General features: G+C 39.0%; 1 protein-coding gene across 1 annotated transcript in view; it reads right to left on the reverse strand.

Annotated features, from left to right (window-relative positions):
• The window catches only part of CWC27 (CWC27 spliceosome associated cyclophilin), a 194,801-nt gene that overhangs the window by 92,631 nt on the left and 74,478 nt on the right, over nucleotides 1–27,692 (reverse strand). Inside the window, exon 11 of the mRNA XM_055331789.1 lies at nucleotides 1,867–1,970. Coding sequence (XP_055187764.1) covers nucleotides 1,867–1,970 — 104 coding nt within the window. The remainder of the gene's footprint in view (nucleotides 1–1,866; nucleotides 1,971–27,692) is intronic.

Here is a 27,692-nt window from a genome sequence, read left to right on the forward strand (position 1 = left end):
TTAGCTGACATTGAGATTTAAGGAAAATCCAGGTATTTCTGGAAGATACGAGGAAATTTAAATTCAGAGAGGTAATTACTAATATAATTTTCTAATTATGGCATAAAAAAAGATTTTAACATGGCTAACTTTCTCATAAATAGACTGAAATAAGCTCTGGAAGAATCTAGAAACCCTAGAAGAATCTTCTCTTTCGTGTTAAGAAATCATTCTAAGATTCAACCCATTCTTTAAAACCTTTCAAATGCATATAAACAAACTAAAACAGCACTGTTTATATCTAATATAAGCCTTAACTATAGAACACTATTACAGTGATTATCTATTTCCAATTCTCTCACTCCTCTATTAGATCATAATACAAAAGGCAAGAACCATCCATTTTTTGCCAACTTCATACCTCTGGCTCTGCATGGTTCTTGAGACATGGGCATACTAATAATTATTAGCTCAAAGATGAATTAAAAGTTCAAGTAAAAGCTTTTTCTGGTTGAAAGGAATTATTTCCATATATTCAAAATGTTTTTAATTATACGGAACAGTACTCTGAGAAAATTATGTCTAAACTTAAAAATAAAATAACCCTCACTGTACTTCTTTGAAATCTCAGTACTGCCAATATAGCTGGTTTCTGTTCTGCATTATACTTTACCTACATGACCTAGTCACACATAAGTTTATCCTTTCTTTTAAATTTAGCTTATATTTTGTGGCATTATGATGAGTTAATTTTTTTATAGTTTCATTCAAATCAACGACTTTGAATTTTTCACTAAGTACTTGTGTTTACTTTGACACTTTACAGTCAGTCAGTGGGGGATATGGTGCAAATAACCTAAGAACTATGTCCTTTAGATGGTTATGTGGTATTACTTGAGCTACTTAAAAATATATACTGCCTATGGTCAAATGCTGTACTGCTGATCTGTATCAGAATATGTAATCTTTAAGGCCAGATGTGGCATCCTATTCTTTGATATATCTCCAGTAACTGTTACAAGAACCTAGTAGATAAACATACTTCTTGGTATCCAAACAGCATGAGTATATGGAAGACATACGCATAAAGCAGATTTGTTAAGCCAAATTTAGTATGTATTATTAAAGCTAACAATAAAATTTCTCATCATGTTCATTGAATATACAATATAATTTATTATTGGGACAAGATAACAGAGGGGTCCAATCTGTGAATTTGGAAATTGAACATTACACTTTCTATAGCTGAAACAGTTTTAAATTAAAGATCATCAGTGAAACAGCTTTTTTAAAAGCCCTCTTAGTTTCATAAAAATAGTAAAATAAAGAACACATTTAACCTGTATTAATAGCAGGATATTATTTTGAATGGTTTCTGATGAGCTTTATTTATTAGTATTTTAGATTTTCAGTGTCTTAACATAAACAAGACTTTAATTTCATATTATTCAAAGCAATGCACAAATGTTTACTGAAGTTAATACATAGTACCCAAATGCTTTTCTTAATGTTTTAAAGGGTATATACAATATAAAAAATGAACACTCCATTCTTGTGAACTCCTAAATATGCTATGGCAGTTAAATTTTGTCTGATGTCAAATCTGTTAGTTTTCACTACGCTTTTTAGAATAATACTTATGATCACGTTTGACTGAATTTACTTCTTAGACAAAATCCTAACTAGAAATTTATTTTGTTGGCTGTCAAAAAAAAAAAAGTATATATATATATATATATATATATATATATATATATATATATATATATATATATATAAAAGCAAAACTCAGGAAGGAATGAAGAGGGAAAGAAAAGGAAGGAAGAAGAGATTGAGGGAAGAAAGATATGTACCAAATGAAAATAAAAACCTGATAAATATCCTTACCTTCACTTTTCCTTTCTGCTTGTTTTGCTGCATTTTCTACTTTTTTTTGTTTTGCTGCTAAGAGTTCCCGCTTTAACTGTCTTGCTTCTTTTCTGAGTTCATCACTATAAACCAAAAGCAGTTATGTAAGTATATAATACACTGAGAAAGAAAATTGTCTAGCAAAAACAGGATTATTGGTTTTCAGGTACACTAAATATCTAAGAGAAACAAAATTTAATTCATTTTGCTTCTTACATGTGTATTATGATATGGACACACAGATAAAGAATATGGTAAAAGCTGCAATTTTTCATAATAGCAATATGAATTACCTATAAAAAAAAATCCCTTGCAAATATATAAAACAGAAACAGGTAAGTGATAAATGATCCACTTTTCTCCTAATTCACCTGCTAATTTAACATTCTAGTTCCAGTGTAATAAATCTTGGAGATCCTGAATCAAAACAAAATTTTAATAGAAATTCTATTTGCTAAACCCGGACATATACAAAAAGATGTGGCTTTAAAACTTGATGAATCCCTGAACTGGCACCAGAAGCTACCATTTATTAAGCAATTACATACTAGGTGCAGTGCTAAAATATTTTAAACTGAATTTTTAAAACTCAACTAGTTTTTAACACACTCAATACCACAATTCCACCCTTTGTGTGAAATCTAGCAGGCTGACGTATTCTGATTATTAATACAATCCTATATTAAAGGTAAACTGAGATGTAATACTGACTTTGTTACAAGTCCCTACATGATTGGTTTCTACACGCCAGTTTTAGGGCAGATTCACATTCCTGTGCTCTGTACCCATGATATGAAACCTTAGGGTCATTTGTGGCCTGTCAAAACTTTGCATTTCCTATCTGTGAATGTCAGGCATTCACTCTATTTCAGTAAAAGCTAGAGTGAATAACAGATATTCAAAGAACATTGTAAACTTGAGTAGGTTAACAAGTTTGGAGAAGGTCTAAAAGATACTCAAGCCATCTTTCACAAAAGCTGAAAGATTTTGTGAAATCTTAAGTCTAAATAGCTCCATACTGATCCAACCTTTGTGTTTCTTCTTGATGCCCAAATCTTATACATTTTTTTCCTCATTTAAATCACTGTCTTAAGGGCACCTGAGTGGCTCAGTTGGTTAAGCGTCTGCCTTCAGCTCAGGTCATGAGCCTGGGGTCCTGAGCCCCACATTATGTTCCCTGCTCAGTGGTAAGTCTGCTTCTCCCTCCCCCTCTACCCCCTGCTTGTGCTCTCTCTAATAAATAAAATCTTAAAAAAAAAAAAAAAGCCATTGTCCTGTATCAGTTACCAAAGTGCATTACTCAGTTCTTTTGACCTCTTATCTACATCCAACACATATAGCCATGTTTTCTATCTGCTTGGCCTCCAAGATCCTGGATTCTGAAACTTCCTCCTCTGATCAAAATCTATTTCCTTTTTAACTTTGTCTTTCATTCTTATTGAACCTATGCTCATTCATATTAAAATGAAAGCTAACACTTTCACAGTTCATGATCCATCAGCCCTATTCTTACCCACCAGGCTCTATCCATTTTAGATATGGTTGGCTGTTTCACTGATATCTTCACCAGCACCGTTAATCTTCTTGTTTGCTCTTATGAACATGCCATAATCACCTCGAAGAACTTGTTTACAACATGCTCTGAGACAAGGCTCCAGAGAATATGATTTTGTTAGATGTGAGATATTGCCTGGGAATTTGCCCTTATAACAAGTTCCCCAGGTGATTCCAATACGCGTGTAAGTTTGGGATCTAGTACATAAAAACCGCCCGATAGCAATGATCTTCTCTTCCTTACAACTCCAAGTGAAGAAACCTCCCCCCCTTGTAAGTAGGGCCAGCCCTAATCCAGAGGCAGCCCATCCAGTCTTCTTCCTGAAATTTTAGCAACTAAAAGCATTCTGTTTACAATAAGAAAACCGTTTCCCCCCCCACACCCTGATTGGAACGTCCCTGAATAGGTTCATGTTGACCCTCCCCAAAATCAACCTGGATGCCATGCGACTCCCGCGGCTCTTTTGTCTTTAGGCAGTTTCTTTCCTTTTGCCTTTTAAAAGATACCTGTAATTGCTAATCGGGGCTCTTTTCCTCCTCGGAGGCGGAGAGCCCGTTTGCGCAAACGTTCAATAAACCCTCTTGCTAATTGCATCTGCCTGTCTGGGGTCTGAGTCTCTGGGGCGTTCACCGGACCACGTTGGCAGCCGTGAGCCAGGGTCCAACATTTGGGGGCTCGTCCGGGATCTGAGACGCCCCAGACTCAATCCTAAGACTGGCAGGAGGTAAGACCGAGCTCGCTAAATGTCCTATCTGTCTCGTCCGTTTGTCTGACTGGCCGGGTCTGTTTTGTGCCGGGTCTGTATTGTGCCTGCAGGACGCTGTACTCTGTATTCTGTATTTGGACCAGCGGGGGAGGCAGACGTGCCCGAGACCCCTGGTCCCCCTCCGGAGTCGGACTCCGGAGTGGTCTGGAAGAGGAACGGAGCCCCGGCACTCCCTCCTCTTCGGGGAGGGTCGTGGTTCGCGACCGCTCCCACCTGAATCTGCCGCGCCAGTCCTGTCGTTCCTGTGCGTCTGTTCGTTCCGTGTTTTTCTTCCTTTCCTGTCCTCCTCCTCACCGCTCACCCTTCTCTACACCCATGGGGCAGACTGTAACCACCCCTTTAAGCCTCACTCTAGATCACTGGAAAGAAGTCGCCGGCCGGGCACACAATCTTTCGGTCGAAGTCAGAAGACGAAGATGGGTCACCTTCTGCTCCTCAGAGTGGCCGGCTTTCAACGTCGGGTGGCCCAGGAACGGAGCTTTTAATATTGACATTATCTTGCAGCCGACCTGGGATGACCGCCAACAGCTCCTGCAGACTCCCCTCACCATGGAGGAGAGACAGCGCGTCTACTCAAAGCTCGGAAAAACGTCCCGGGGGCGGATGGGAGGCCGACCCAGCTGCCTAATGAGATTGAGGATGTTTTCCCCTTGGTTCGCCCGACCTGGGACTACGACACTGTTGCTGGTAGGGAGCGGCTGCGTCTCTATCGCCAGGTACTCCTAGCGGGTCTCAAAGGGGCAGGGCGTCGCCCCACCAATTTGGCAAAGGTAGGTGCTATAGTGCAGGGAAAAGATGAGACGCCGACAGGTTTTCTGGAGAGGTTAATAGAAGGCTATACTGGCCACCGTAGTACAGGGCTCAGGGCAGAGTAAGTCAGGACAGAGTAGGGACCTGGGAGACAAAAGAGGACCACGGGTTGAACGAGACCAGTGTGCCTACTGCAAGAAAAAAGGACATTGGGTTAAAGATTGCCCAAGGAAGGGCCAAACGCAGGGACCTAAAAAGAAGCCCATTCCTGTTTTGTCCCTAGAAGATGAAGATTAGGGGTGTCAGGGCCAGGAACCCCCCCCGAGCCTCGGATAACCCTTAAAGTGGGGGGACAGCCGGTGACCTTCCTGGTCGATACGGGAGCTCAACATTCAGTTTTAACTGAGGCAAAAGGACCCTTGAGCTCTAAAACGTCTTGGGTTCAGGGGGCAACTGGAGGCAAGTTATATCGATGGACAACCGAAAGGAAGGTCCACCTGAGCACTGGGCAAGTAACGCATTCCTTCTTACTGGTCCCAGACTGCCCTTACCCTCTCCTAGGCAGAGACCTTCTTTCAAAAGTAGGGGCCCAGATACATTTTCAGCAAAAAGGGGCCACTATTACTGGCGCGGGAGGGCAGCCCCTCCAGGTACTGACCTTGCGCCTAGAGGATGAACACCGGCTGCACGAGGACTCTCCACCGTCAGTGCAGCCCCTAGATTCTGAATGGCTCACTAACTACCCTCAGGCCTGGGTGGAAATGGCCGGAATGGGACTAGCTGTAAACCAGCCGCCCATAATTATAAACTTAAAACCCTCGGCCACCCCCATATCGATCCGGCAATATTCAATGAGCAAAGAGGCCAAAGAAGGCATTCGGCCACATATACAGAGACTATTACAATTGAGCATTTTAATACCTTGCCAGTCGCCCTGGAATACTCCTCTATTACCCATAAAAAAAAAAAAAAACCCGGCACAGGAGATTACCGGCCGGTACAAGATTTACGAGAGGTTAACTGGAGGACAGAGGACATACATCCCACGGTGCCGAATCCCTACAACTTGCTCAGCACCTTACCCCCAAGCCATGTCTGGTATACGGTGTTAGATCTAAAAGATGCATTCTTTTGCCTAAGATTAAGCTCTCAAAGCCAGCCTATTTTTGCTTTTGAATGGAAAGATCCTGAGACGGGATTCTCAGGACAACTCACTTGGACAAGGCTGCCACAGGGATTCAAAAACTCCCCCACTTTGTTCGATGAGGCCTTGCATCGGGATTTGGCAGATTTCCGAGTTGGCCATCCGGACCTCGTCCTCCTGCAGTATGTGGATGATTTGCTCCTGGCGGCTAGGACAGAACAGGATTGTGTAAAAGGTACGGGGGCCCTGCTTGAGAGACTGGGAGAACTGGGGTGTAGGGCCTCCGCCAAAAAGGCCCAAATAGGCCAGAGACAAGTGACCTATCTGGGATATCTCCTGGAAGGAGGCCAGAGGTGGCTGATGGAGAGCCGCAAAAAGGCTGTAGCCCTGATCCCAGCACCCACTAATGCCAAAGGACTACGAGAGTTCCTCGGCAGTGCTGGGTTCTGCCGCCTCTGGATACCCGGGTTTGCGGAGATGGCGGCTCCCCTATATCCTCTCACGAAATCCAACACCCCCTACCACTCGGGAAAGGAGCAACAATTGGCTTTTGACAAAATAAAAAGGGCCTTATTGACCGCCCCTGCCCTGAGCCTCCCAGATGTAACCAAGCCTTTTACGCTATATGTTGATGAACATAATGGAATAGCCAAAGGGGTCCTAACTCAAAAACTGGGACCCTGGAAAAGGCCCGTGGCATACTTTTCAAAAAAATTAGACAGCGTGGCTGCAGGATGGCCCCCATGTCTCCGAATAATAGCCGCTGTGGCAGTCCTGGTAAAAGACTCAGACAAGTTGACTTTCGGCCAACCCCTCACTGTGGTGGCCCCCCACGCCGTAGAGACAGTCATCCGCCAGCCCCCTGATCGATGGCTCTCAAACGCCCGGGTCACCCATTATCAGGCCATGTTACTGAATTCTGAGCGGATACAGTTTGGAACGGCTACATCTCTAAACCCGGCCACCTTGCTTCCAGAAACCGAGTCCCCCTCCCTAGTAATGCATGATTGCCACCAGATCCTAGCTGAAGTCCATGGCACCAGAGGGGACTTGACGGACCAGCCTTTGCCAGATGCTGAAGCAACCTGGTACACCGATGGGAGTAGCTTTCTACGAAATGGCTGGACAGAAGCTTTCCCCACCAAGCAAGAAACCGCCCAGGTGATTGTCAAGAAAATCCTGGAAGAAATTTTCCCCCGGTTTGGACTGCCCAAGGTAATAGGGTCGGACAACGGCCCCGCCTTCGTCTCCCAGGTAAGTCAGTTGGTGGCCAGATTACTGGGGATAAATTGGAAATTACATTGTGCATACAGACCCCAGAGCTCAGGTCAGGTAGAAAGAATAAATAGAACAATTAAAGAGACCCTAACTAAATTGACATTGGAGACTGGCACTAGAGACTGGGTCCAACTCCTCCCTATGGTTCTGTTCCGAGTCCGGAACACTCTCGCGCGCCATGGGCTAACTCCTTACGAGATTCTCTATGGAGGTCCCCCACCAGTAACGGACTTACTAGATTCTGCTCTTGACCCTCTTGCTAACACTCCCGGTTTACAGGACAGGCTAAAGGCGCTCCAGATTATCCAGCACCAGATCTGGAAACCCCTTGCGGCTGTCTACCGCCCCGGAGACACAACCGGCCCACACCCGTTCCAGATCGGGGACTCCGTCTACGTCAGGAGACATCAGTCCAGGACGCTTGAGCCCCGCTGGAAGGGCCCATATACTGTACTACTGACCACCCCAACTGCCTTAAAGGTAGACGGCATTGCTGCTTGGGTCCACGCCTCACACGTCCAGCGCGCCCCATCAACGAGCACCGCTGACGCCAGCCAGGACGGACCGGACGAGCCACTCCAATGGAAGCTCCACCGCACCCAAAACCCGCTCAAGATAAGACTTACAAAAATTGTTCAATGACAGTTGTTATATTCCTACCTCTCCTAGCGCTCTTCACCTCCGCCAAAGGTGACCCTCATGCCCTCAAAAGGTTAACCTGGCAGGTACTAACGTCTGGGGGTGACGAGGTCTGGTCTATAACTAAGACCGCCCCCGTGGGAACCTGGTGGCCTAACCTATATCCTGACCTATGCAAGCTAACCATAGGGGCCCCTAGCCCATGGGACCTAGAGGGATACTTCGACACCTCTAGAGCCCCTAACCAAGAAAGCCCTCCAGGGCGACTGGGATTAGACCCATGGGGAGGATGTGGCACGCCTGACAGAAGGGCCATGCTAAGCACTCTTCCCTTTTATGTCTGTCCCGGGTACCACAGAGATCGCAGGCTAAATCCCACCTGTGGAGGAGGGGAATATTTTTATTGTAAAAATTGGGGGTGCGAAACTACTGGGGATACAGAATGGAGGCCCTCCTCCTCCTGGGATTATATCACTGTCAAGGCTAACTATACTCACCGGACATTTAGCAAATGGAAAACCCTTAATTATGGGCCCTGCCAAGGGTGGTGTCATCCCCTACGGATATCCTTCACGGAGCCCGGAAAAAGGGCTACTTACTGGGCCAATGGATATACGTGGGGACTCAGGTTATACAAAGAAAGAACAGATGATGGTTTTATATTCAGAATTAAACTAAAAATAGAATCCCCAGACCCCATGGCGATCGGGCCTAACCGGTCCTCGGGAACAAAGAGCTGCCCCGGCCCTAGCCGCAGGGAGTGCCGCACCCACTAACTTCGCGGTCACTCCAACCCCTGGGTCGTCACCCGAGACGGGACAACGACTGTTTAATCTTATCATAGGGGCATTCCTGGCCCTTAATCGAACCAGCCCCGATGTAACTAAATCCTGCTGGCTCTGCCTTGCTTCCCCTCCCCCTTATTAGGAGGGAATTGCTACTTCAGGGACCTATAATAACATCACTAGCACTCAGGGATGCACACCCGACTCCCAACCACAATTCACCCTTACAGAAGTTACAGGACAGGGAACCTGCATAGGAACACCCCACCGGGGCTACCAGAGACTCTGCAACACTACCACCCCGATTTTGGGGACTGATTCTTACCTGGAGCCCCAGCCGGGAACTTGGTGGGCATGCAACAAAGGCCTCACCCCCTGTGTGTCGGCTAAGGTTCTAAATAGCTCAAACGACTTCTGTGTCATGGTGCAGATCATACCCAGGGTGTTCTATCACCCTGCTGAAACTCTAGAAAATCAGTATGATAAACATCCTACCCGTTTTCGGCGCGAACCTGTCTCCCTAACCTTAGCCGTTATGTTGGGACTAGGGGTCGCTGCTGGGGTGGGTCCTGGCGCAGCTGCTCTGATCCAGGACTCACAACGTTATCTAGAACTCCAAACAGCTGTAGATGAGGATCTACGGACACTAGAGCAGTCCCTTTCTAAGCTAGAACAGTCCCTCACCTCACTCTCAGAAGTAGCACTTCAAAACAGGGGAGGCTTGGATTGACTATTCCTGAAAGAGGGAGGACTGTGTGCGGCCCTGGGAGAGGAATGCTGTTTCTATGCAGACCACTCTGGAGTCATCAGAGACTCCATGGCCAAACTCAGGGAAAGGTCAAATAAAAGACAAAGGGACCGGGAGGCCCAGCAGGGCTGGTTTGAAAGCTGGTTTAATCAGTCTCCCTGGTTGACCACCCTAATCTCTACCATTATGGGCCCTCTAGTTATCCTGCTCCTGCTGCTAACTTTCGGCCCCTGCGTCCTCAACCGGCTGCTCCAGTTCATCCGAGAAAGATTGTCTATTACCCAAGCTCTGGTATTAACTCAGCAATGTCGGGCCCTCCAAACTGAAGAAATAAATGTTCCCTAAGATTTTAAGGTTAAAATCAGCCCAAACAAGAGGAGGGAATGAAGAAACCTCCCCCCCTTGTAAGTAGGGCCAGCCCTAACCCAGAGGCAGCCCATCCAGTCTTCTTCCTGAAATTTTAGCAACTAAAAGCATTCTGTTTACAATAAGAAAACCGTTTCCCCCCCCACACCCTGATTGGAATGTCCCTGAATAGGTTCATGTTGACCCTCCCCAAAATCAACCTGGATGCCATGCGACTCCCGAGGCTCTTTTGTCTTTAGGCAGTTTCTTTCCTTTTGCCTTTTAAAAGACACCTGTAATTGCTAATCGGGGCTCTTTTCCTCCTCAGAGGCGGAGAGCCCGTTTGCGCAAACGTTCAATAAACCCTCTTGCTAACTGCACTGCCTGTCTGGGGTCTGAGTCTCTGGGGCGTCCACCGGACCACGTTGGCACCCGTGAGCCAGGGTCCAACACAAGCACGCCTGCTTCACTGATCCTTTCATTCAAACAACATACTCAAATTTCCCTGGATTCTGCTCCAATCAAGTGATGATATCTTCACCAGGGGATTCCTTGCCTGAACGACCACTTTATGTATAGAGTTTACTTTCTCAACCTCAAACTTCTTAATCTCTTGCAATCTATCCTCCTTATACTCTACTGAGACTGCTTCTGAATCAACTAAATTCAATGGCCTTTTCTCAGTCTTCCTTTTCCTCTTCGGCTTTTTTGTCATTCAATATTAACCCCTCCTTCCTTCTTGAAATTCTATTCTAATCAGACTATGTACCACTTTAGAGTTGTGATTCTCCAATTCTTATTGTCTTAATTACTCCTTCTGTTCTCGACCTATCATTCTTGGCATTTTTCTCATTTCTATACCCTGTACACTGGCATTTTTAACCTCATAACATCAAATGTCATTTTTATATAAGTTATTTCCAAATCTAGATGTTTTGCCCTGATTTTTTGGTCCTGCATTTAAAAAAAAAAAGATTTTATTTATGTATTTGAGGGAGAGAGAACAAGCAAGGGGAGGGGCAGAGGGAAGGGAAAAAGCAGGCTCCCCACTGAGCTCAACATGGGGCTCGATCTCAGGACCTTAGACCATAACCCAAGCTGAAGGCAGGCGCTTAACTGACTGAGCCATCCAGGTGCCCCTGGGCCTGCTTTCTGTTATAAATCTTCATGTACATTAGTGCTGCCCAAAAGAAATATAAGGTAAGATATACATGCAATTTTAAGTTTCCTAGCAACGACATTTAAAAAAATGGTAAAACAAGTTAAATTAATTTAAAAAATTTCTTACCTCAATAATTTAGTATGTCCAAAATGTTGTTATTTCAACATGCAACCAATATCAAAATATAATACAATATTTTATATTCTTTTTTGTACTGAATGTTCTAAATCTGGTATGTATTTTACACTTACAGAACATCTCAGATTAAAATAGCCACATTTCAAGGGCCTAGATCTAGATGGATAGTGGAGGCTAGACACTGCATAATTACAAACTTCCTGTGTTCAAACTTGAAGACATCTCCTCCCTGGCCAAATCTGTTCCTTTCCCCCAAGTCCCTATTCGATTGTGGAACCATTTTCCTCCTAATGATCAGACTTTAAACTTCCTCTGGGATTGATTCCCTACCCTTTCACTGAATCACTGTCGAAGTATGTCATTTTCCGATCTGTCTTATATAGAACTACTCCTCTTGATTCTCAACATCCATGCCTAATTTAGGCTCTCATTGTGTATTCCTCAGATAAATGTAATTACTTCTTGATTCTCAATATCCACGCCTAATTTAGGCTCTCATTGTGTATTCCTCAGATAAATGTAATTACTTCCTATTTCTTGAAGTTATACGAGCACAGGGAATAGCAACCACATCTTTGCTCTATCCACTAAATACCATTATCTTTTTATTATACTATTTGAAAGAATTTTATTTTGGAAAGTAATTCAGACATTTAGATGATGTTTTCTAAATACTAAGGTCTTTGAGGGGAAGATTATTTTGAAATTGAATAGGAAATGCTGCATGATGGCTGAACAAACTAGTTATGAGAGTCATTTGAAGTATGCAAAGAATGAGAGGCAGTGACAGTATAAGCTGACAGAGGCAGTAAAATGCAATTATCAAAAGATTAGTTTTGAATTCAGAAAGTCCTAATTTAAAAGCTAAGTCTATTACTTACTATCTGAGTGACCTAAGAATAATTACTTAACTTCTCCAAGACTCAGTTTCTTCAAATATAAAATGGAGGTAAGATATTTAAAATATTGGGCACCCAATACATGTTCAAAAGATGGTAGCTTCTATTCTTTAGATCATGTCGAAAATAGCACTACAGTTAAGGGTTGTTTGTGTTGTAGACATATTTCTTTATTATGTTAGTTACTATAAATAAATGTTACTTCTACTATATGTGAAAATCAACTCTGTTCACAATTTTTATAAAGGGCAATGCACACATAATGCCAGCTTCTAAAGATCTATCCTTAAATAGCCGAAGGCTTGGATGCACTATTGAAGGAGCCATAATAACATACAAACTGAATAAGGATGAATAAAAACTCAAAAAAGACAAAGTGAGACAGAAAAGGGAAGGTCTATAAGATGATTCAAAATTGCTTCATTATGTTGAATTTTTCAAATGATTCAGAATTTACAACAGTGTTAAAATCTTTCAGACTACTGAAACAACACTATCTGTTGGTACTTGTGGAATACATAACTCCCGGAATGAAGTGCAAGCTTTTAAACTAGTTCTTAGGTCACAGTCTAATTTTAGGGTTCCCAATCTTATATTCTCTGGAATATAATCTTCAATATTGCCCAAGTTAATAATGGAACTGTAAACATGATACATACAGACTCCGGATTCTTTATGTGGTTTCTCACTTAGTTTGCTAATTACTCACTGAATGAATAGTACATTTAGACTTGAATACCTGATTTTTAAGCTGAATGTTTTTTATACAGAAGACACTATGAATAAGTAACTACACAGGAAAGTTTTTATAACTATAAAGTGTGTATTTTCATCAGACTGTTCATATCACTTTATAGAAGTAGTTAAAAGCTTGCAATGTTTTAAATTGTGCAGCTTTTCAACTTGAGGTTGAAGATTTAAAATAGCAACACTTACCTTGCATAATTTTCAGTTTTTATTTTTCCCCACATGCTTTAAAAAAAAAAGATTTTATTTATTTATTTTAGAGAGAGTGAGAGTGAGCATGAGTGGGAGGAGGGGCAACAGGAGAGGGAAAGAATCCCAAACAGACTCCCTAAAAGAGCGTGGAACCTGATGTGGAGATCGATCTCACAACCCTGAGATCATGACCTGATCTGAAAACAAGAGTTAGATGCTTAAACAACTGGGCTACCCAGGCGCTCTCCCAGATGCTTTTCTTCTTTTCTTTATTCCAGGAATATGCCTTAGGAAAATTCTGAGTTATATCTGTTCTTTTTTCTTATACCATGAGAAATATCTTAATATTAGGATGATGAACTCCAACACTGGCCTTTTCTAACATTCATCTCCAAAAAAAAAAAAAAAAAAAGAAAAGAAAAAGGACCTTATGTTTGACAGGCTTTTGAAAAGAACTTTATGAAAATGAAGTGGACAATGGACAATAAATGAATTTGCTTAGAGATGTTATTAAGCAAGCTGACAGCTAAACATATGTCCATTACAGATCATTGTTTCTTGGACCATACAGTATTTGCAGTTAGCTTATGCCTGCTATTTCCTAACATCTGATAAGAATTCATAACACATGGAAATGATTGCAAAGCAAACAGTACACCCTTCATGGTTTTCAGTCTGCTGCCTTAAAACAAAGATACCGAATCTGTTTGTAATGAAACAACGGCTTGGCTGTTGATGAAATAATAAAATAGCATAATAATAGCTTATCAGATCCATTAAAACTACAGATGTATGGCATGATTTTTAGCCTTATAGTATCATCAGCAGACGCAGGGAATGGAGGTTTAGCATGGATCAGAAGGTATCATAATATGTTGTAGTATACACATTAATTGTGAAAATATGTACATATATTCAGGAAATAGCTAACCTATTATATTAAATCAGGGAAACCGACTGTATGTTTACCTAGTACCAGCAGTCTGGCCTTAGACAACTAGGTTAAAGCAATTTGAGTCTCAGTTTCTGCAACTCAAAATGTGAAAAATAGTAAGGCTGTAAGAAACGAATACAATTCCATAGAAATTGCTTAGCATAGTTAACATGATGCTTGGCCCAGAATATGTACTCAACATTGGTTTGCTTCTATTATCACTATTTTTCTCATCCCCACCACAAACACCATTTCTGTTTTTACTATTTACAGAATCAATTACTGATGAACTGAGACATTAGGCTAACTAGAGATTAAAATGGCAAATTCTTTTATTTTTCTCATGAATGCATAGATTTCAAAAGCTTACTGATAAGTTTTCGGGTATGATGCACTGCTTGGATTAAGTACCATATGCTATGAAAATGAAAAATGCAAAGTTCAAAAAATCTAAAATTTACAAAATTCCCATATCCTAATTCTGGTTACTAAACACTTGGAACTGAACTGCTTTTCTTTTTTTCATTATAATCTAGTTGAGAAGGTGAAGAATTAACTAGTCAAGAAAAGTACATATATTTACAAATTCTGTGAGGAAGGCTAAGATAGAACCTACCTTACTTTTAGTCTACGTGATCTTAGAAGGCATCTATCAAAAGATGAAGGGTGTACTCTGAGAGATATAATGCTCTACATGTCTTTCATAATGTTACACCAATATGTAGGAATAGAAGACTGAAATTTGGAAAGAAGGAGTCTAAATGCACCTGCATATAGCCTTCAGACTTAAAATATTACTCATTTCATATGAAAGATCACATTTATTTCTAAATAAAAAGTTTAGACATCTGATGTAGATTGCCATTAATCTTGTAAGGTCTCCTTCACATCTTAGAAAGTTTTATTCTTTTCGAAAAAGCCTAAACAGTGAATCCTGCACAAAATCATAAAATGTCCATAACAGTAGGTGGTATTGCTATTCTGTCTAAAACCAAGTAAGAAGTTCAGAATCAAGCATGTTATTTTACAGCAAGATCTTGGCTTAGCTAATATTTCACAGAAGTGGAGTAAATTTGTTGTGGCAGAAATTCGGTCTTTAGCCATATGTCTATTCCACAATCCAACTTTACAAATGATATTAACTCAATATGAAAAACATGAGATTTCCATTTCCAGTAAGGCAACATACAAGGAAACCTGAAAATTTTCTTGCAATCAAACACTCAGAAGAGCTGAATAGATTTAAATAGCTGAATACATTTATAAAAATGTAATACATGCATAACTTAGCTCTTTAAATACATAGTTTAGTTTGCTAAAAACCAAGGGGTTGAAAAATAAGAAGACTGAGAACCAGAGCAAGAAGCACGGCAACTATTATTGGGGTACTCTGAGTTAAGTGGTCTTAGTAACCCAGGATTGTAGGTTTTAACAAGTGGCTTTAGTCATGAGGATTGAAGTATACTCCTACACATAAATTTAACGATTCTCCATTCATTGGAAAGCTCAGAATAAACATATCTACTAAAAAAAAACACAGGAAGACTATAAAGAAGGTTGTCTCTTTCAGGTCCATGCAGGTAAGCAGACTCTCAAGCTAATATTCTCAGGATATCTAAGGAGGATTTTTAATCAAGGGTGCCCGGGTGGCTCAGTAGGTTAAGAGTCTGACTTCAGCTCAGGTCATGATCCAAGGGTCCTAGGACTGAGCCCCACATCAGGCTCCCTGCTCAGTGGGGAGTCTGCTTCTCCTTCTCCCTCTGTCCCTCCCCCCACTCAATGCTCTTTCTCAAATAAATAAATAAAATCTTAAAACAACAATAACAACAAAACCCACTAGTGAGCTATTATACTGTAATGTGCCTGTTGGAACAAAAGGCAAATTCTCTCTGAAGGAAGAAATCTTCAGTCAGATTTCAAAGGACTCTGAAGAGTTCTTTAAAAAACAAACAAACAAAACCTCCCAATAAAAAGATTTCCCAATATACAAGGAAATAAGGCATTGTGAGAATCAAAGGAACAAATAATAATAGAACTTGACCCTCAAAACTTTAGACTGTAAAAATAAAACAAGTATATTTATCACATGGAGAGAATAAAAAATTGAATACAAAATCTACATCAATGACCGGAAGAAGAATCAGAACAACCTTCAAAAGCGATAAAGAAAATAGTTAAACTCAATGAACTAGTGAATAGATGAAAAAAGAGACTGAGTGAATCAGATATATCTGAAAACACACATAACATAGGATGCAAAACAGAAAAAAAATCAACAACTGTAGGAAGTTAAAAGAAAGGAAGACAGAGTGAGAAAGTCCATTATAAGTGGAACTGCAGAAAGAAAAAACAGAAACTGAAATTGAGACAATGCCTGAGAATTTTTCCAAAACTGATGAAAAATATTAGTCTTTAGGTTCAGGAAGCTCAATGAATTCAAGCAAGAAAAATAAAAAGAAAATCCAAATGTAGACATATCATCGTCAAAATGCAGAACACCACAAATTGATCTTAAAACATCCAGGATAGAGGCACCTGGGTGATTCAATGAGGTTAAGCATTCTACTCTTGCCTTCAGCTCAGGTCATGATCTCATGGGTCCTGGAAATCAGTCCTATGTTGGGCTGGCTCATTGCTTAGTGGGGAGTCTGCTGGAAGATTCTTTCTCTGCCCTTCCCCCCATGTGCCTGTGCGCGCGCTCTCTCTCCCCCAAATAAATAAATAAATAAATAAATAAATAAATAAATAAAACAGCATAAACAAGGATAAATCACTTAAAATTAAATTCACCGTTTTCTTTGATAGAGCAAGTAGCTGGACATATTGTAAAACTAGTCATGGTCTTATTCAATATAAAATGATGTCATTCATTATTGTCATTAAAAGCAAAGGACAAATAATGGCTTAATGCTTAAACAAAAATGATTATGGATTAGTCCTAACTAGCTTAACTATTTCAAGAATGCAAAATAACAGGTCAAAGTTAAGCTTGGGATATATTTCTACTAATATACTATAAAATAGGTGCTTACCCACTTTCTGGCTTATCATGCTGCCTTGAGTATAAATCAGAAGACAAACCAATACAGGTGTAGGATAAATGGGTGGGCCAGGAGGTAGAAGGAGTACTAGCAGCAGTAACATACAAGATCGATTGGCATTTAGCTAACAGCACAATCTGAGTCAACACCACGATGTGACTGCCCAAAAAAGTATGTGTGATCATAGGTCTCATTAAAAGTACAGTATTCCCAATATGCATGTTACATCTTTTGTAATTGTTCCACAGTCCTTGGATATTCTGTTCTATTTTGTTCAGTCTTTGTTCTCCTAGGTTTTTGGTCTTCAAAGAATCTATTGATATATATCCTCTCACTCAGAGATTCTTTCCTCTGTGTCTAGGCTACTAGTAAGCCCAATGAAAGGCATTCTTCACTTCTCTTACAGTGTTTTTGATGTGGTCTACTTTAACCAGTAGAGCTCTTAGCATATTATGATGGTTGTTTCAAATTCGCAATCTGATAATTCCAACATCCTTGCCATATCTGGTGCTGATGCTTGCTCTATCTCTTCAAATTGTGTCTTTTGCCTTTTGGTATGCCCTGTAATTTTTTTCCTGGTAGCCATTCATGATATATTAGGTAAAAGGAATTGTTATAAGTAGGCCTTTAATAATGTGGTGGTGAGGTGTGGGAGGGGATGCCCAATAGTACCATGATTAGATATTAGTCTTTTAGTCATCCTATACCTCTGGACTATGACTTCACAAGTGTTTCTCAGACTTGTTTTTTTTTGTCCCCCATTAGGTGGGGGCAAGATGGCTACAGTGGACTAGAATTTATGTTTTCCTTCTCCCACATGGAAGGCTAGAGGGAACTGGAATTAGGTGTTTCATTTCTCCCATAAGGAGGGATAGAGCTAGAGGGAGTTGGCTATTTCCCTTCCCCCAGGTAAGTTAGGCTCTGATAACTGCCCAGCAGGTTAGGCTATCTAGTTAACTAGTTTTCTCTAAAGACAAGTAAGAAGAACACCATATTCCATTATATTTTAAAATGGTTCCTTTTACCCTTTTCTGGAGGAATCACTAGGGGATTTTTCTGTTATATTTACTATAAGAATTTAGTTGAACTCTCAGAGGTATAGCTCACAATATTGTGGGGAGGCCTCTGTATAACTGTGTCCCCCTGGAGTCTTTAGCTCTCACATTTGTCCACACAGAGCCTCCAGCAATTCAATTATAGTTCAGGCTTCTCATCCCAGCACTGTTTCCATAGCAGTTTCTCCTTGTGCTAAGGTGAGCTGCAATTCCCTGTGGTCACCTGTCTGTCTCTCCAATACTGAAGGCAGAAGTTTACCCTGTCCTGTTTCCTCATCTCTGGCAGTGACTCAAGAAGAGGAAAAAAAGCAAGATTAAAACATTTTATTTTAAAAAGAATTTATTTTTATTTTACTTGAATTTAACATAATACTAAATGGAAGACTAAAAAAAAATTCTAAATTTATATAAATGCTTGTGTTCAGAGATTTCCTAAGAAAGTCTTCCATTTTATGAAAAAATGTCATAGAAATATTAAGAAATTGGATTTTATTTAAAATGACATGATTCAATTTTAGGCTGTACTGATTAACTTCCTGACTTAAACGTTGAGGAAATTAAAATACTTAACATTTTTTCCACTTTTTCCTTCCTCCATTTTCCAATTTGGGTTATATTATTGTTTTTATGTTGTCAATGTTCATAGCATGTATATATAGAATTTTCAGTTACATGGTCTTAGTTTCATATTAAAATGGATTTATTGTTCACCACCATCACTTTTTCCCCTAGTCCTCAGTTTAAGAAATGTTTGGAATAATGTTCACTTGCTATTAATAATAGTAATTTCTGGATGTAGGTGTATTGTTTCGGGTTTCCTATTTTCTTCTTGCTCTGATATACAGTCTTAATATTTTATGAGTAGGCATCATTTTTACAAAAAAAAAAAAACTAAAGACATTTAGAAAAAAATTTAATGAACTACATTTATTACAGTATCAAACACTGTGAGTCAATATGTAGTAAAGGATAAATAAACATAGGCATAAACTAAGGGAAAAATGGTATCAGAATACTAATCCTAGGAATCTGAGAGATGTATGGAGGCTAGAGAAGAGGAGAACTTTTATGGGGAGACATTTAGAACATAACATAAAGAATAAAAACCACTAAGAAAACTGCAACAGATAAAATAATGGATACTGAAAAATGATGAGTTTTGTAAAGGTCCTATTTAGCACAAATAAGCATTATGTAAATTATTTATTAAAGATTTCCCTTTTCCCACAGTATTCTTGCTAAATTTGTTTTACATACATCACAATGACTTCAATGTTATGTAAAAGTATGAAAATGTGAACAAATGATTTTAAATAGAGTACATGATATGAATTAAATGAGGGAAGAAAATGAGGTAGAAGTTTTTCTGGCATTCAACTAGACTTTCATCAGCATGGATTAGAATTACACAAATTGGGTGCTATAGGATCATTTATACAGTGTTTCTTTCATAAATGGAATTGCATGTGGGTGGGCCTTTTAAATCACTGAAACTTCCCATTTTAAGTTTAGGGACCGTTGGCCCTGCCTTCTTATCTAATGCATGGAGAGACACTGGGGTCCCTCCTTCACCTGTAAGCCCCTTTCATGTGGCTCCTGGACCATTTGTGATGTGGACAAAAAGTACATCATAAGCTTCTATTCCACTGGAGAATGAGTCACACTGTTGCAGGTCTATAAAATCAAATCTAATCTGAGTGTAGCCTTTCTGATAGTAACTAAAAGATGGTGGTGGTGATTATGATGGTGATAATGATATCATATCTTATTTTTCTAATTTTAATTTCAGACTCTTCTCACTGGGTGGGTGGGAGTTCCCAAGTTCCCCAAGAAGTACTTTGCTTGCTTTTTCAAGACAGATGAGCCATTAGAAAAATGGTGCTCTTACTTACCTGACTTTGAAGATTACTCTACCTATTTGCCTAGTCTAATGAGCAAGCTTAGACTCTTTTGGTACAGATGCCTTTCCAGATCAAGTTTACTGCATCCTTTTGACCTTGGGACACTGATTTGTCTTGCCTTCAAGTCAGTCTCCAACTAGAGTCAGGGCAACTTTTTAAAGCTCACATTTGATCTTATGGATTCTTTGCTACAGCATCCTTTGATGCTTAAAGCCCATACTTATTAACTTTACTACATGGTTCTTCATGGTCTTAGCTATGCTTTATTCTCTAGCTCTATCTCTGATGCCTCAACCCTTGCATGCATTCATTCCACACATTCTCAAATCCCATTAGTTCTTAGAATGTATCATAATCTTTGACACCTACTCCTTGTGGCCTATACCGTAACTCCTCTCTTCCACCTCCTTTCCACTCAGATCTCAGTTTCCATGCCGCTTTCTCTGCAGAGACTTCTGAATTCCAATACTGGTACACAAATACACAATACACTCCCTATATTTATCCTGTCACACTTACAATACCATATTTTAACTGCCTGTTACTTCTTTGTAATATCCATTAGTCTAATAAAACCAAGTCATTTTACTTTTGTAATCCAAAAAACTAGTACAGAATCTGACACATAAGCAATATTCATCACTCAGTAAATATGTCAAATAGTACACTAACACTAAAAAAAATAATTCATTTCTCTTAAGCATGGACAAAATGTATCAATACTAAGTGTGTGAACACTTTAACTCAGCAATTCTAGGCATGTATTGTAAGGTGCCAATAGTATTCAAGCACCTGGACAGATGCAAAATATGCTGCTGTTCATTATAACACTGTTAATAATGGGAAATGTCTATTTAAAATAATTATGCTACATAACACAGATTATATAATAAAGACAAAGAATTATTTGATTTATATAGAATTATGTGTTTGGAAATCTGTGTATGCCTACCTACACACAAAAACAAAAATAGGAGCACTTGGCTGGTTCAGTCAGAAGAGCCATGCGACTCTTGATCTTGGGGTCATGAATTCAAGTCCCACATTGGGTGGAGTAACTTCAATCAGTCAATCAATCAATAAACTTAAAAAACAAAAAAGGAGGGGCGCCTGGGTGGCTCAGTCAGTTAAGCACCTGCCTTTGGCTCAGGTCATAATCTCTGAGTCCTGGGACAGACCCCCACATAGGGCTCCCTGCTCAGTGGGGAGCCTGCTTCACCCTCTCCCTATTTTGCTCCCCCTGCTTGTACCCTCTCATTCTTTCAAATAAATAAAATCTTTAAAACACACACACACACACACACACACACACACACACACACATACACACACAGAAAAGACTTATCAAAATGAAAACAATGATTAGCTCTGTAGAGTGCAACGCCATGTGATGATTTTATAAACAATTAATATTATAAAGATTAACCTATTTCTGTTCAGAAAAAGAAAAGTTTCCCTTTTTAGGGGGACTATTTCAAATGATTTCCTTGGAATATCCATGATAGATATTATGGCCCATCGTTCCTTCTGTACTCTTTTTCAAAATTAAAAAAAAAAGTTAAACTAAGAAGTTAATCAATTAAAAATATTCTAACACCCAGGACACTTAATGCATGATCTTTACTGATTTTTGATTTCCACAGTGGTCTCACCAAATACTCTTAAAATCTTATTTTAGTAATGTATATTAAGTCAAGCACAGGAGATAAGGTGTGGCATATCTGAATGCTTACACAACATTTACATTTAGATTTTTCTATTTGCAAGACATATGAAATTTAACATAAAGTATACTCCCATTTGTACTAATAGGTTTACTACTATAATGACAATATTCAGTCTTTAAACAAAAGGTTCTTAAAAATCTCCACTGCGATTTAATTATCCATTACTGTGGATAAACAAACTCACTTTATGAATTTGATGAAACTACAAGTCCAGGTCACTACAAAAACATTTTCCTCACATTTGATCTCACCTCTCACAACTAAACATTTGAAGCCTACGATATATGCTTCTGTTCCATGGCTCTAAGCCACTAAGGATGTTTTGGAGAAGGAATATAAACTTTCATAGTTTTTTAAAGCTTCTTTCCTATCCTAAAGGCCATGGGGGCAAGGAATGGGGGGAAGAACTAAAGAAACAAGCCAAGGTAGAAGAGGAAAGGTTTTACATTTTTTTTCATCAGTAAACAATAATGCTTCAAATTAAGGGAGAGAGGGAAAAAAAACTAGTTTTCTTTCCTTTCTAGATACATAAACCACACAGTAGTGCAGTATGAGTACTGTGGATACAATAGGCATTAAGCCACAGCAGGGGCCGTTGGTTTGTGCTTCCTGACTTTTCTAAAAAAAACTTTCACCTACATTGTGGCTAAAGATATGCTCTAAATTAAGCTGCAGATTTTCTGCTTCTAGAACTCTGTCTGGCATTTAGCTGGCAAGTTGCATTCTCAGAGGACTAGTGATGGGATGCAAGAATGGACTCATCCCCAGGATACTGCTGCAGAAAAAGCCAGTTTTTCTATCCTGTGAGTCTGTGTAGGATTTAACTTTTCTGTGGGTTTCCTACTCTGTTACCACCTGGCAGACAAACAAGACCAAAAAATTTGCTTGAACTGTGCTAGACCAGCCCTTCAAGAAAATAAGGACAAGATGTGAGCCAGGAAAAGCACTTTGGAAACTACTTGCACCTAATAAAAACATATTTTTAATTTAGCTAATGTGAAACCCAAACTAGTTCAATCCAAATGGAAAAGATGCTTTATTTATATTTATGTGAGTTCTTAATTTAGGCTTGATTCATGCTTCATGAGTAAAAGCCACCATTTTATAGAATAAGGTGCACATTTGGCTGTGCATCCCTTTGCTTTTCATTAAACCACTATGAGAGATGTGGCAAGATTCAACATTTGTCCTTAATTTTGTCAATAAGCTGAAATTTTCCTTTATTTTTTATTAAAAAAATATAATCAACAAGGTAATATGATTAGAATTTCACATGGTTACTTTTATCTTTTTTTTCTGTAGTCCCAAAATGTTCCAAGTACTGTGCCAATAAAATAAGCACACCCATGCCTACTATCTCATTTAGTCCCTAGCCAATTGAGCAACTCCAACTAAGGCACCAGATAAAGTAGAGCAAAATGAACCATTCTTTTTTGCACCCTGTCTAAATTCCTCATCCACACAATTACAAGTCTGTTTTAGTCACCGAGTTTTGGCATGTTTTTTTTTTTTTTAAGATTTTATTTAGTTATTCATAGAGACACAGCTAGAGAGAGAGAGAGGCAGAGACACAGGCAGAGGGAGAAGCAGGCACCATGCAGGGAGCCTGACGTGGGACTCGATCCCGGGTCTCCAGGATCACACCCTGGGCTGCAGGCGGCACTAAACCGCTGCGCCACTGGGGCTGCCCTTGGCATGGTTTTAATACGGCAACAGATAATCAAAACAAGACTATGATATGTAGTCATTTATATATTAATAATCTATCAAGAGGACTCATAAGCAAGAAACTATTGACATCTTTTGAAGAAATTCACTATTATTAGTCATTTCAAATGGTGTCCACAGAATTGGGTCCACGTATTTTGAGTTAAGAGGTAATACAAGTGTTTACATTACATTATAGTTTAAAGTATACTGCTATATATATATGTACAACACTCAAAAAAATCCATGGGAAATCTTCAGCCAGAAAGATTGATGCTATTATATTAACATTAAAAACCAAAACATCCTCATGAGATCCAGAGACAGGTACCCATCTTAAAACATAGAACTGGGATCCCTGGGTGGCGCAGCGGTTTGGCGCCTGCCTTTGGCCCAGGGTGCGATCCTGGAGACCCGGGATCGAATCCCATGTCAGGCTCCCGGTGCATGGAGCCTGCTTCTCCCTCTGCCTGTGTCTCTGCCTCTCTCTCTCTCTCTGTATGACTATCGTAAATTAAAAAAAAAAAAAAAACATAGAACAACCAAAGATAAAAACTGAAAATCTAGCCTGAAAATCTGGAGCCTGGGCTAGCACTTCAGACATCTATCAGTGGTGGTGCGCTATAAAATCATATGGAAGGCAGCACGTGGGGTGGTATCGGCACTCATCCCAACATCCTAGGCAAGCAAAAGCTCTATTTAGACAGATGCAGATTTGTGATGCTTTATTTTCTATAAATGTTAATGACTTTTGCATTTTATTCATATTGAGGGTTTAAGTATATTTTAAAATCTAGTATCATCATATTAGGTATTGTAAGTCTTGTACTAATAACATCTGAATTCATTTAAGTATCGACACCTGAATAAAACTGTTAAATTGTGATCATCTGTTGTGGTTAGCAATGTAATGGTAGCTTAAGTATGGCACAGTAGTTAAATGTATTGTTATCTGAAGTGAGACTACCTGAATTGAAAGTTTGCTCTGATTTTTTATTTTTATTTTTTGCTTCGCACCACAGCTCCCCAAAAATGTGCCTAATAATACTAATTACCTTGTAGGGATGCTGAGGGTTTAGTGAATTAACATAGGAGAGTGTGTACACAAGATGTGTTAAATATTTGTTATTATTGTTATATTTTAACTTTACCAACAATAAAATGTTGATGCTGAGGTCAAAATTAATAATCACCGTTTAAATTTACACACTCTCTGTAAAAGGTCTTGATAAAAATGAGAAAACCAACATAATGGACTCAGTATAGTTCCTGAGACATAATAAACATTTATAATAATAATAGAATCCTAATAGGAAAGAATCTTAAGAAATCATCTGGTTCTGCTTCTAGATGTTGCCTTCTTACTGTTTGTACACACAGTATCTTCCTCAGACAAACTTTTATATGAATAGTCTGTTTTCTTTTAAAAAAATACGCTCAAAACAAACACTCTTAGTGCTTTACCATTCCTGATAGGTCTATTTTCTATCACACTAATGATGTGTGCAATTCCACTCTGAATTCTAATCATGTCTTGCTATCTATTTAATTTTCTTTTCTTTGACCTATCATTTAGAAGCAATGTAACAAACTGTATTCAGTGTGTATAGTTTAATGAGTTTTGACAGATGTATACACCTGTGTAACCTGAATCCCTAGAACGTTTTCATCGTTCTACCCAGAACGTACAACCCAGAAAGTTGCCTTGTACCCTTTTGCACATAATCTCTGCCATTCCTGCCACCTCCCCACCCCTTGCCCACAACTACTGTTCTCTTTTCTACCACCATCTATTAGCTTTGATGTCCTAACAATTCACGTAAATGGAATCAGACAGTATGTTCTCTTTGGGATCAGACTTATTTCACTAAGCACAAAGTGTTTTTTGAGGTTTATGGAAATGACTACAGTATGTATCCGTTTCTTTTTACTGCTAATATTTTATCATATGACTACACGTGGCTTATCATTATCCTGTTGATGTAAATCTGGGTTACATCTAGTTTCTGACCATTATGAATATAAGTATTATGAATATATATAATATGTATATGTGTACATATATACAAGTCTTTTTGTGAATAAATGCTTTCGTTTCTCTTTGATAAACACCTGGGTGTGATAAATACCTTTGCATGATGGGACATGGGGTACATGTATGCTTAACCCTAAAAAACTGCTGAATTGCTTGTCATATTTTATATTCCCACCAGAGATTAGCATTTAACAGTTCTGATATGCTGTCTCCTTGCTGAAATTAGGTTTCTCAGTTTTTTTTTTCTTTCTTTTTTTTTAAGCCAGTCTAGGGAGTGTTATCTCACAGTAGTTTATGTTTTCCTGAATATGATATTGAACATTTTTTCATGTGCCACCCATCTGACTTCTGATGAAATGTCTGAGTCCTTACTCCATCTAAAAAGGATTCTAAATACAAGTTTTTACCAAATTTATATGATGCAAATGTCTTCTCTCAATCTTCAGCCACCTATTTTTTTTGCATTTTCTTTTGATATGCAGTATTTTTAAAATTCTATGGAAGTCCTTGTTCTCCCTCTAAAGTGCAACTGATATAAAAACGATGTAAACCAAAGTCACAATTTTAATAATAATTTATTAAATCCCCAAAAGAAACCCAGGATGAGGCCCAAGGTGAGTTTTCAGTAGGAAGCCTAGATCTGTCACTGACTTCTAATCCAGAGTTTCTTCCATTACTCTGATATATCCAACCTAACTAAATGGCTTTCCATTTTTAAGTGTTTTTAAAAATGACTTATTAATAAGGCCATTTTGAATGATTCCTTGACTTCTAGCATTTTAGCAATGTTACCTTATTTGTGCAAATGTGTTATTATCTTGAATCCTTTTTTCAAAGTCAACAAATTGGGTGCTGGCGTGGAACAGGCACTCAATATACCCAGGTTGCCAAAAGCTGCTAACAGGTCCTCTGTGGGTGTGATTCTTAAATTACCCAACAGTGGGACCCTGTCAGCGGTTCCACTTTTATAGGCTTTGTATTGCTGGATGTCTTAAACCTGATAGCAATTAGGCAAATTCCTGACTGAGCATATCCTGCCCACACATAGGTATTTGTCTTTGTCTTCTTTTGAACAGTGGTAGAACACTAGTCAGTGAGTAAATGTGGTGAAAAAGGAAGTCCAGTCTTTATTAGGCAGTGATGAATGAATACTGAAATTTAAACTGGTAATAAATGGTGCTTCCTAGACTTTATTCTTTAAAACAATATATTGCCCAGATGTTAACTTACTCAAACCTTAAATCAAGCAAGAGCTTACAACGTCTCTAATCTGGTACCTTCTCAAAGAGAATGGAATGGAAAATGCATTGTCAACTGACACTTTTCTCTTTGCTATGAAAATATTACTATTCTTTACAGGCTTTTACACATTTATAGATTTTTATCAACATACTTCTATTTTCAACCTAGGCCAGTTACATTAGCTAGCAACATCTGGTCAATCACAAAGTGTTATTGTAAGGAGATCATTTACAGAAATACAATTTAATTCAGATCTGATTTTCAGAATTATAAAAAATAGAGCAGAATTTATTGTATTTATTTTACAGAAAGGCTGTGAAAAGACAACTAAGATTAAGTCAGTTACTTTTTTTTTATGTCAGTTTCTATTGCTTCCAAAAAGATTCCTTCAAATGATTATCTTTAACTCAATTTCTACTCCTAAGACTACCAATGACTTAAAATGATCTTCTTTTCTTCTGATGAACATGATATCCCTGAATGATCCAAGTCCTTTGAGGAATTACTTTTGCAACTAGAGCAATAAGAGAGCCTCACAAATTTCTAACCCTAAATGTCACTACTGAAAACAAAGACAAAACTTTCCTGAAAAACTAAACTATTAAAAGTTCAGACTGAAATATAGGAACCTATCATATATAAATTTCTGTAAGACAAATATGAAAGTACCATAACAACTCTAAAAATATAAATAGAGGAGATAGTTTTGAGAAAAAAAAAATTTAAAAGCTAACTCTATCCGGAACACCTGGGTGGCTCAGAGGTTGAGCGCTTGCCTTCAGCTCAGGGCATGATCCTGGAGTCCCGGGATCAAGTCCTACATTGGGTTCCCTGCTGGAGTCTGCTTCTCTCTCTGCCTGCGTCTCTGCCTCTCTCTGTATCTCTCTCATGAATAAATAAATAAAATCTTTAAAAAAAAAAAAGCTATCAGTTTTAGAGTATATGCTTTATAATATTTCTTCTAATACGGAAAACTATTTGCATTTTCTTTTCAAAATATACTCTACAAAAGTTT

The sequence above is a fragment of the Nyctereutes procyonoides genome, unplaced genomic scaffold (assembly GCF_905146905.1).
Source record: "Nyctereutes procyonoides isolate TBG_1078 unplaced genomic scaffold, NYPRO_anot_genome, whole genome shotgun sequence".
Lineage (NCBI taxonomy): Eukaryota > Metazoa > Chordata > Mammalia > Carnivora > Canidae > Nyctereutes > Nyctereutes procyonoides.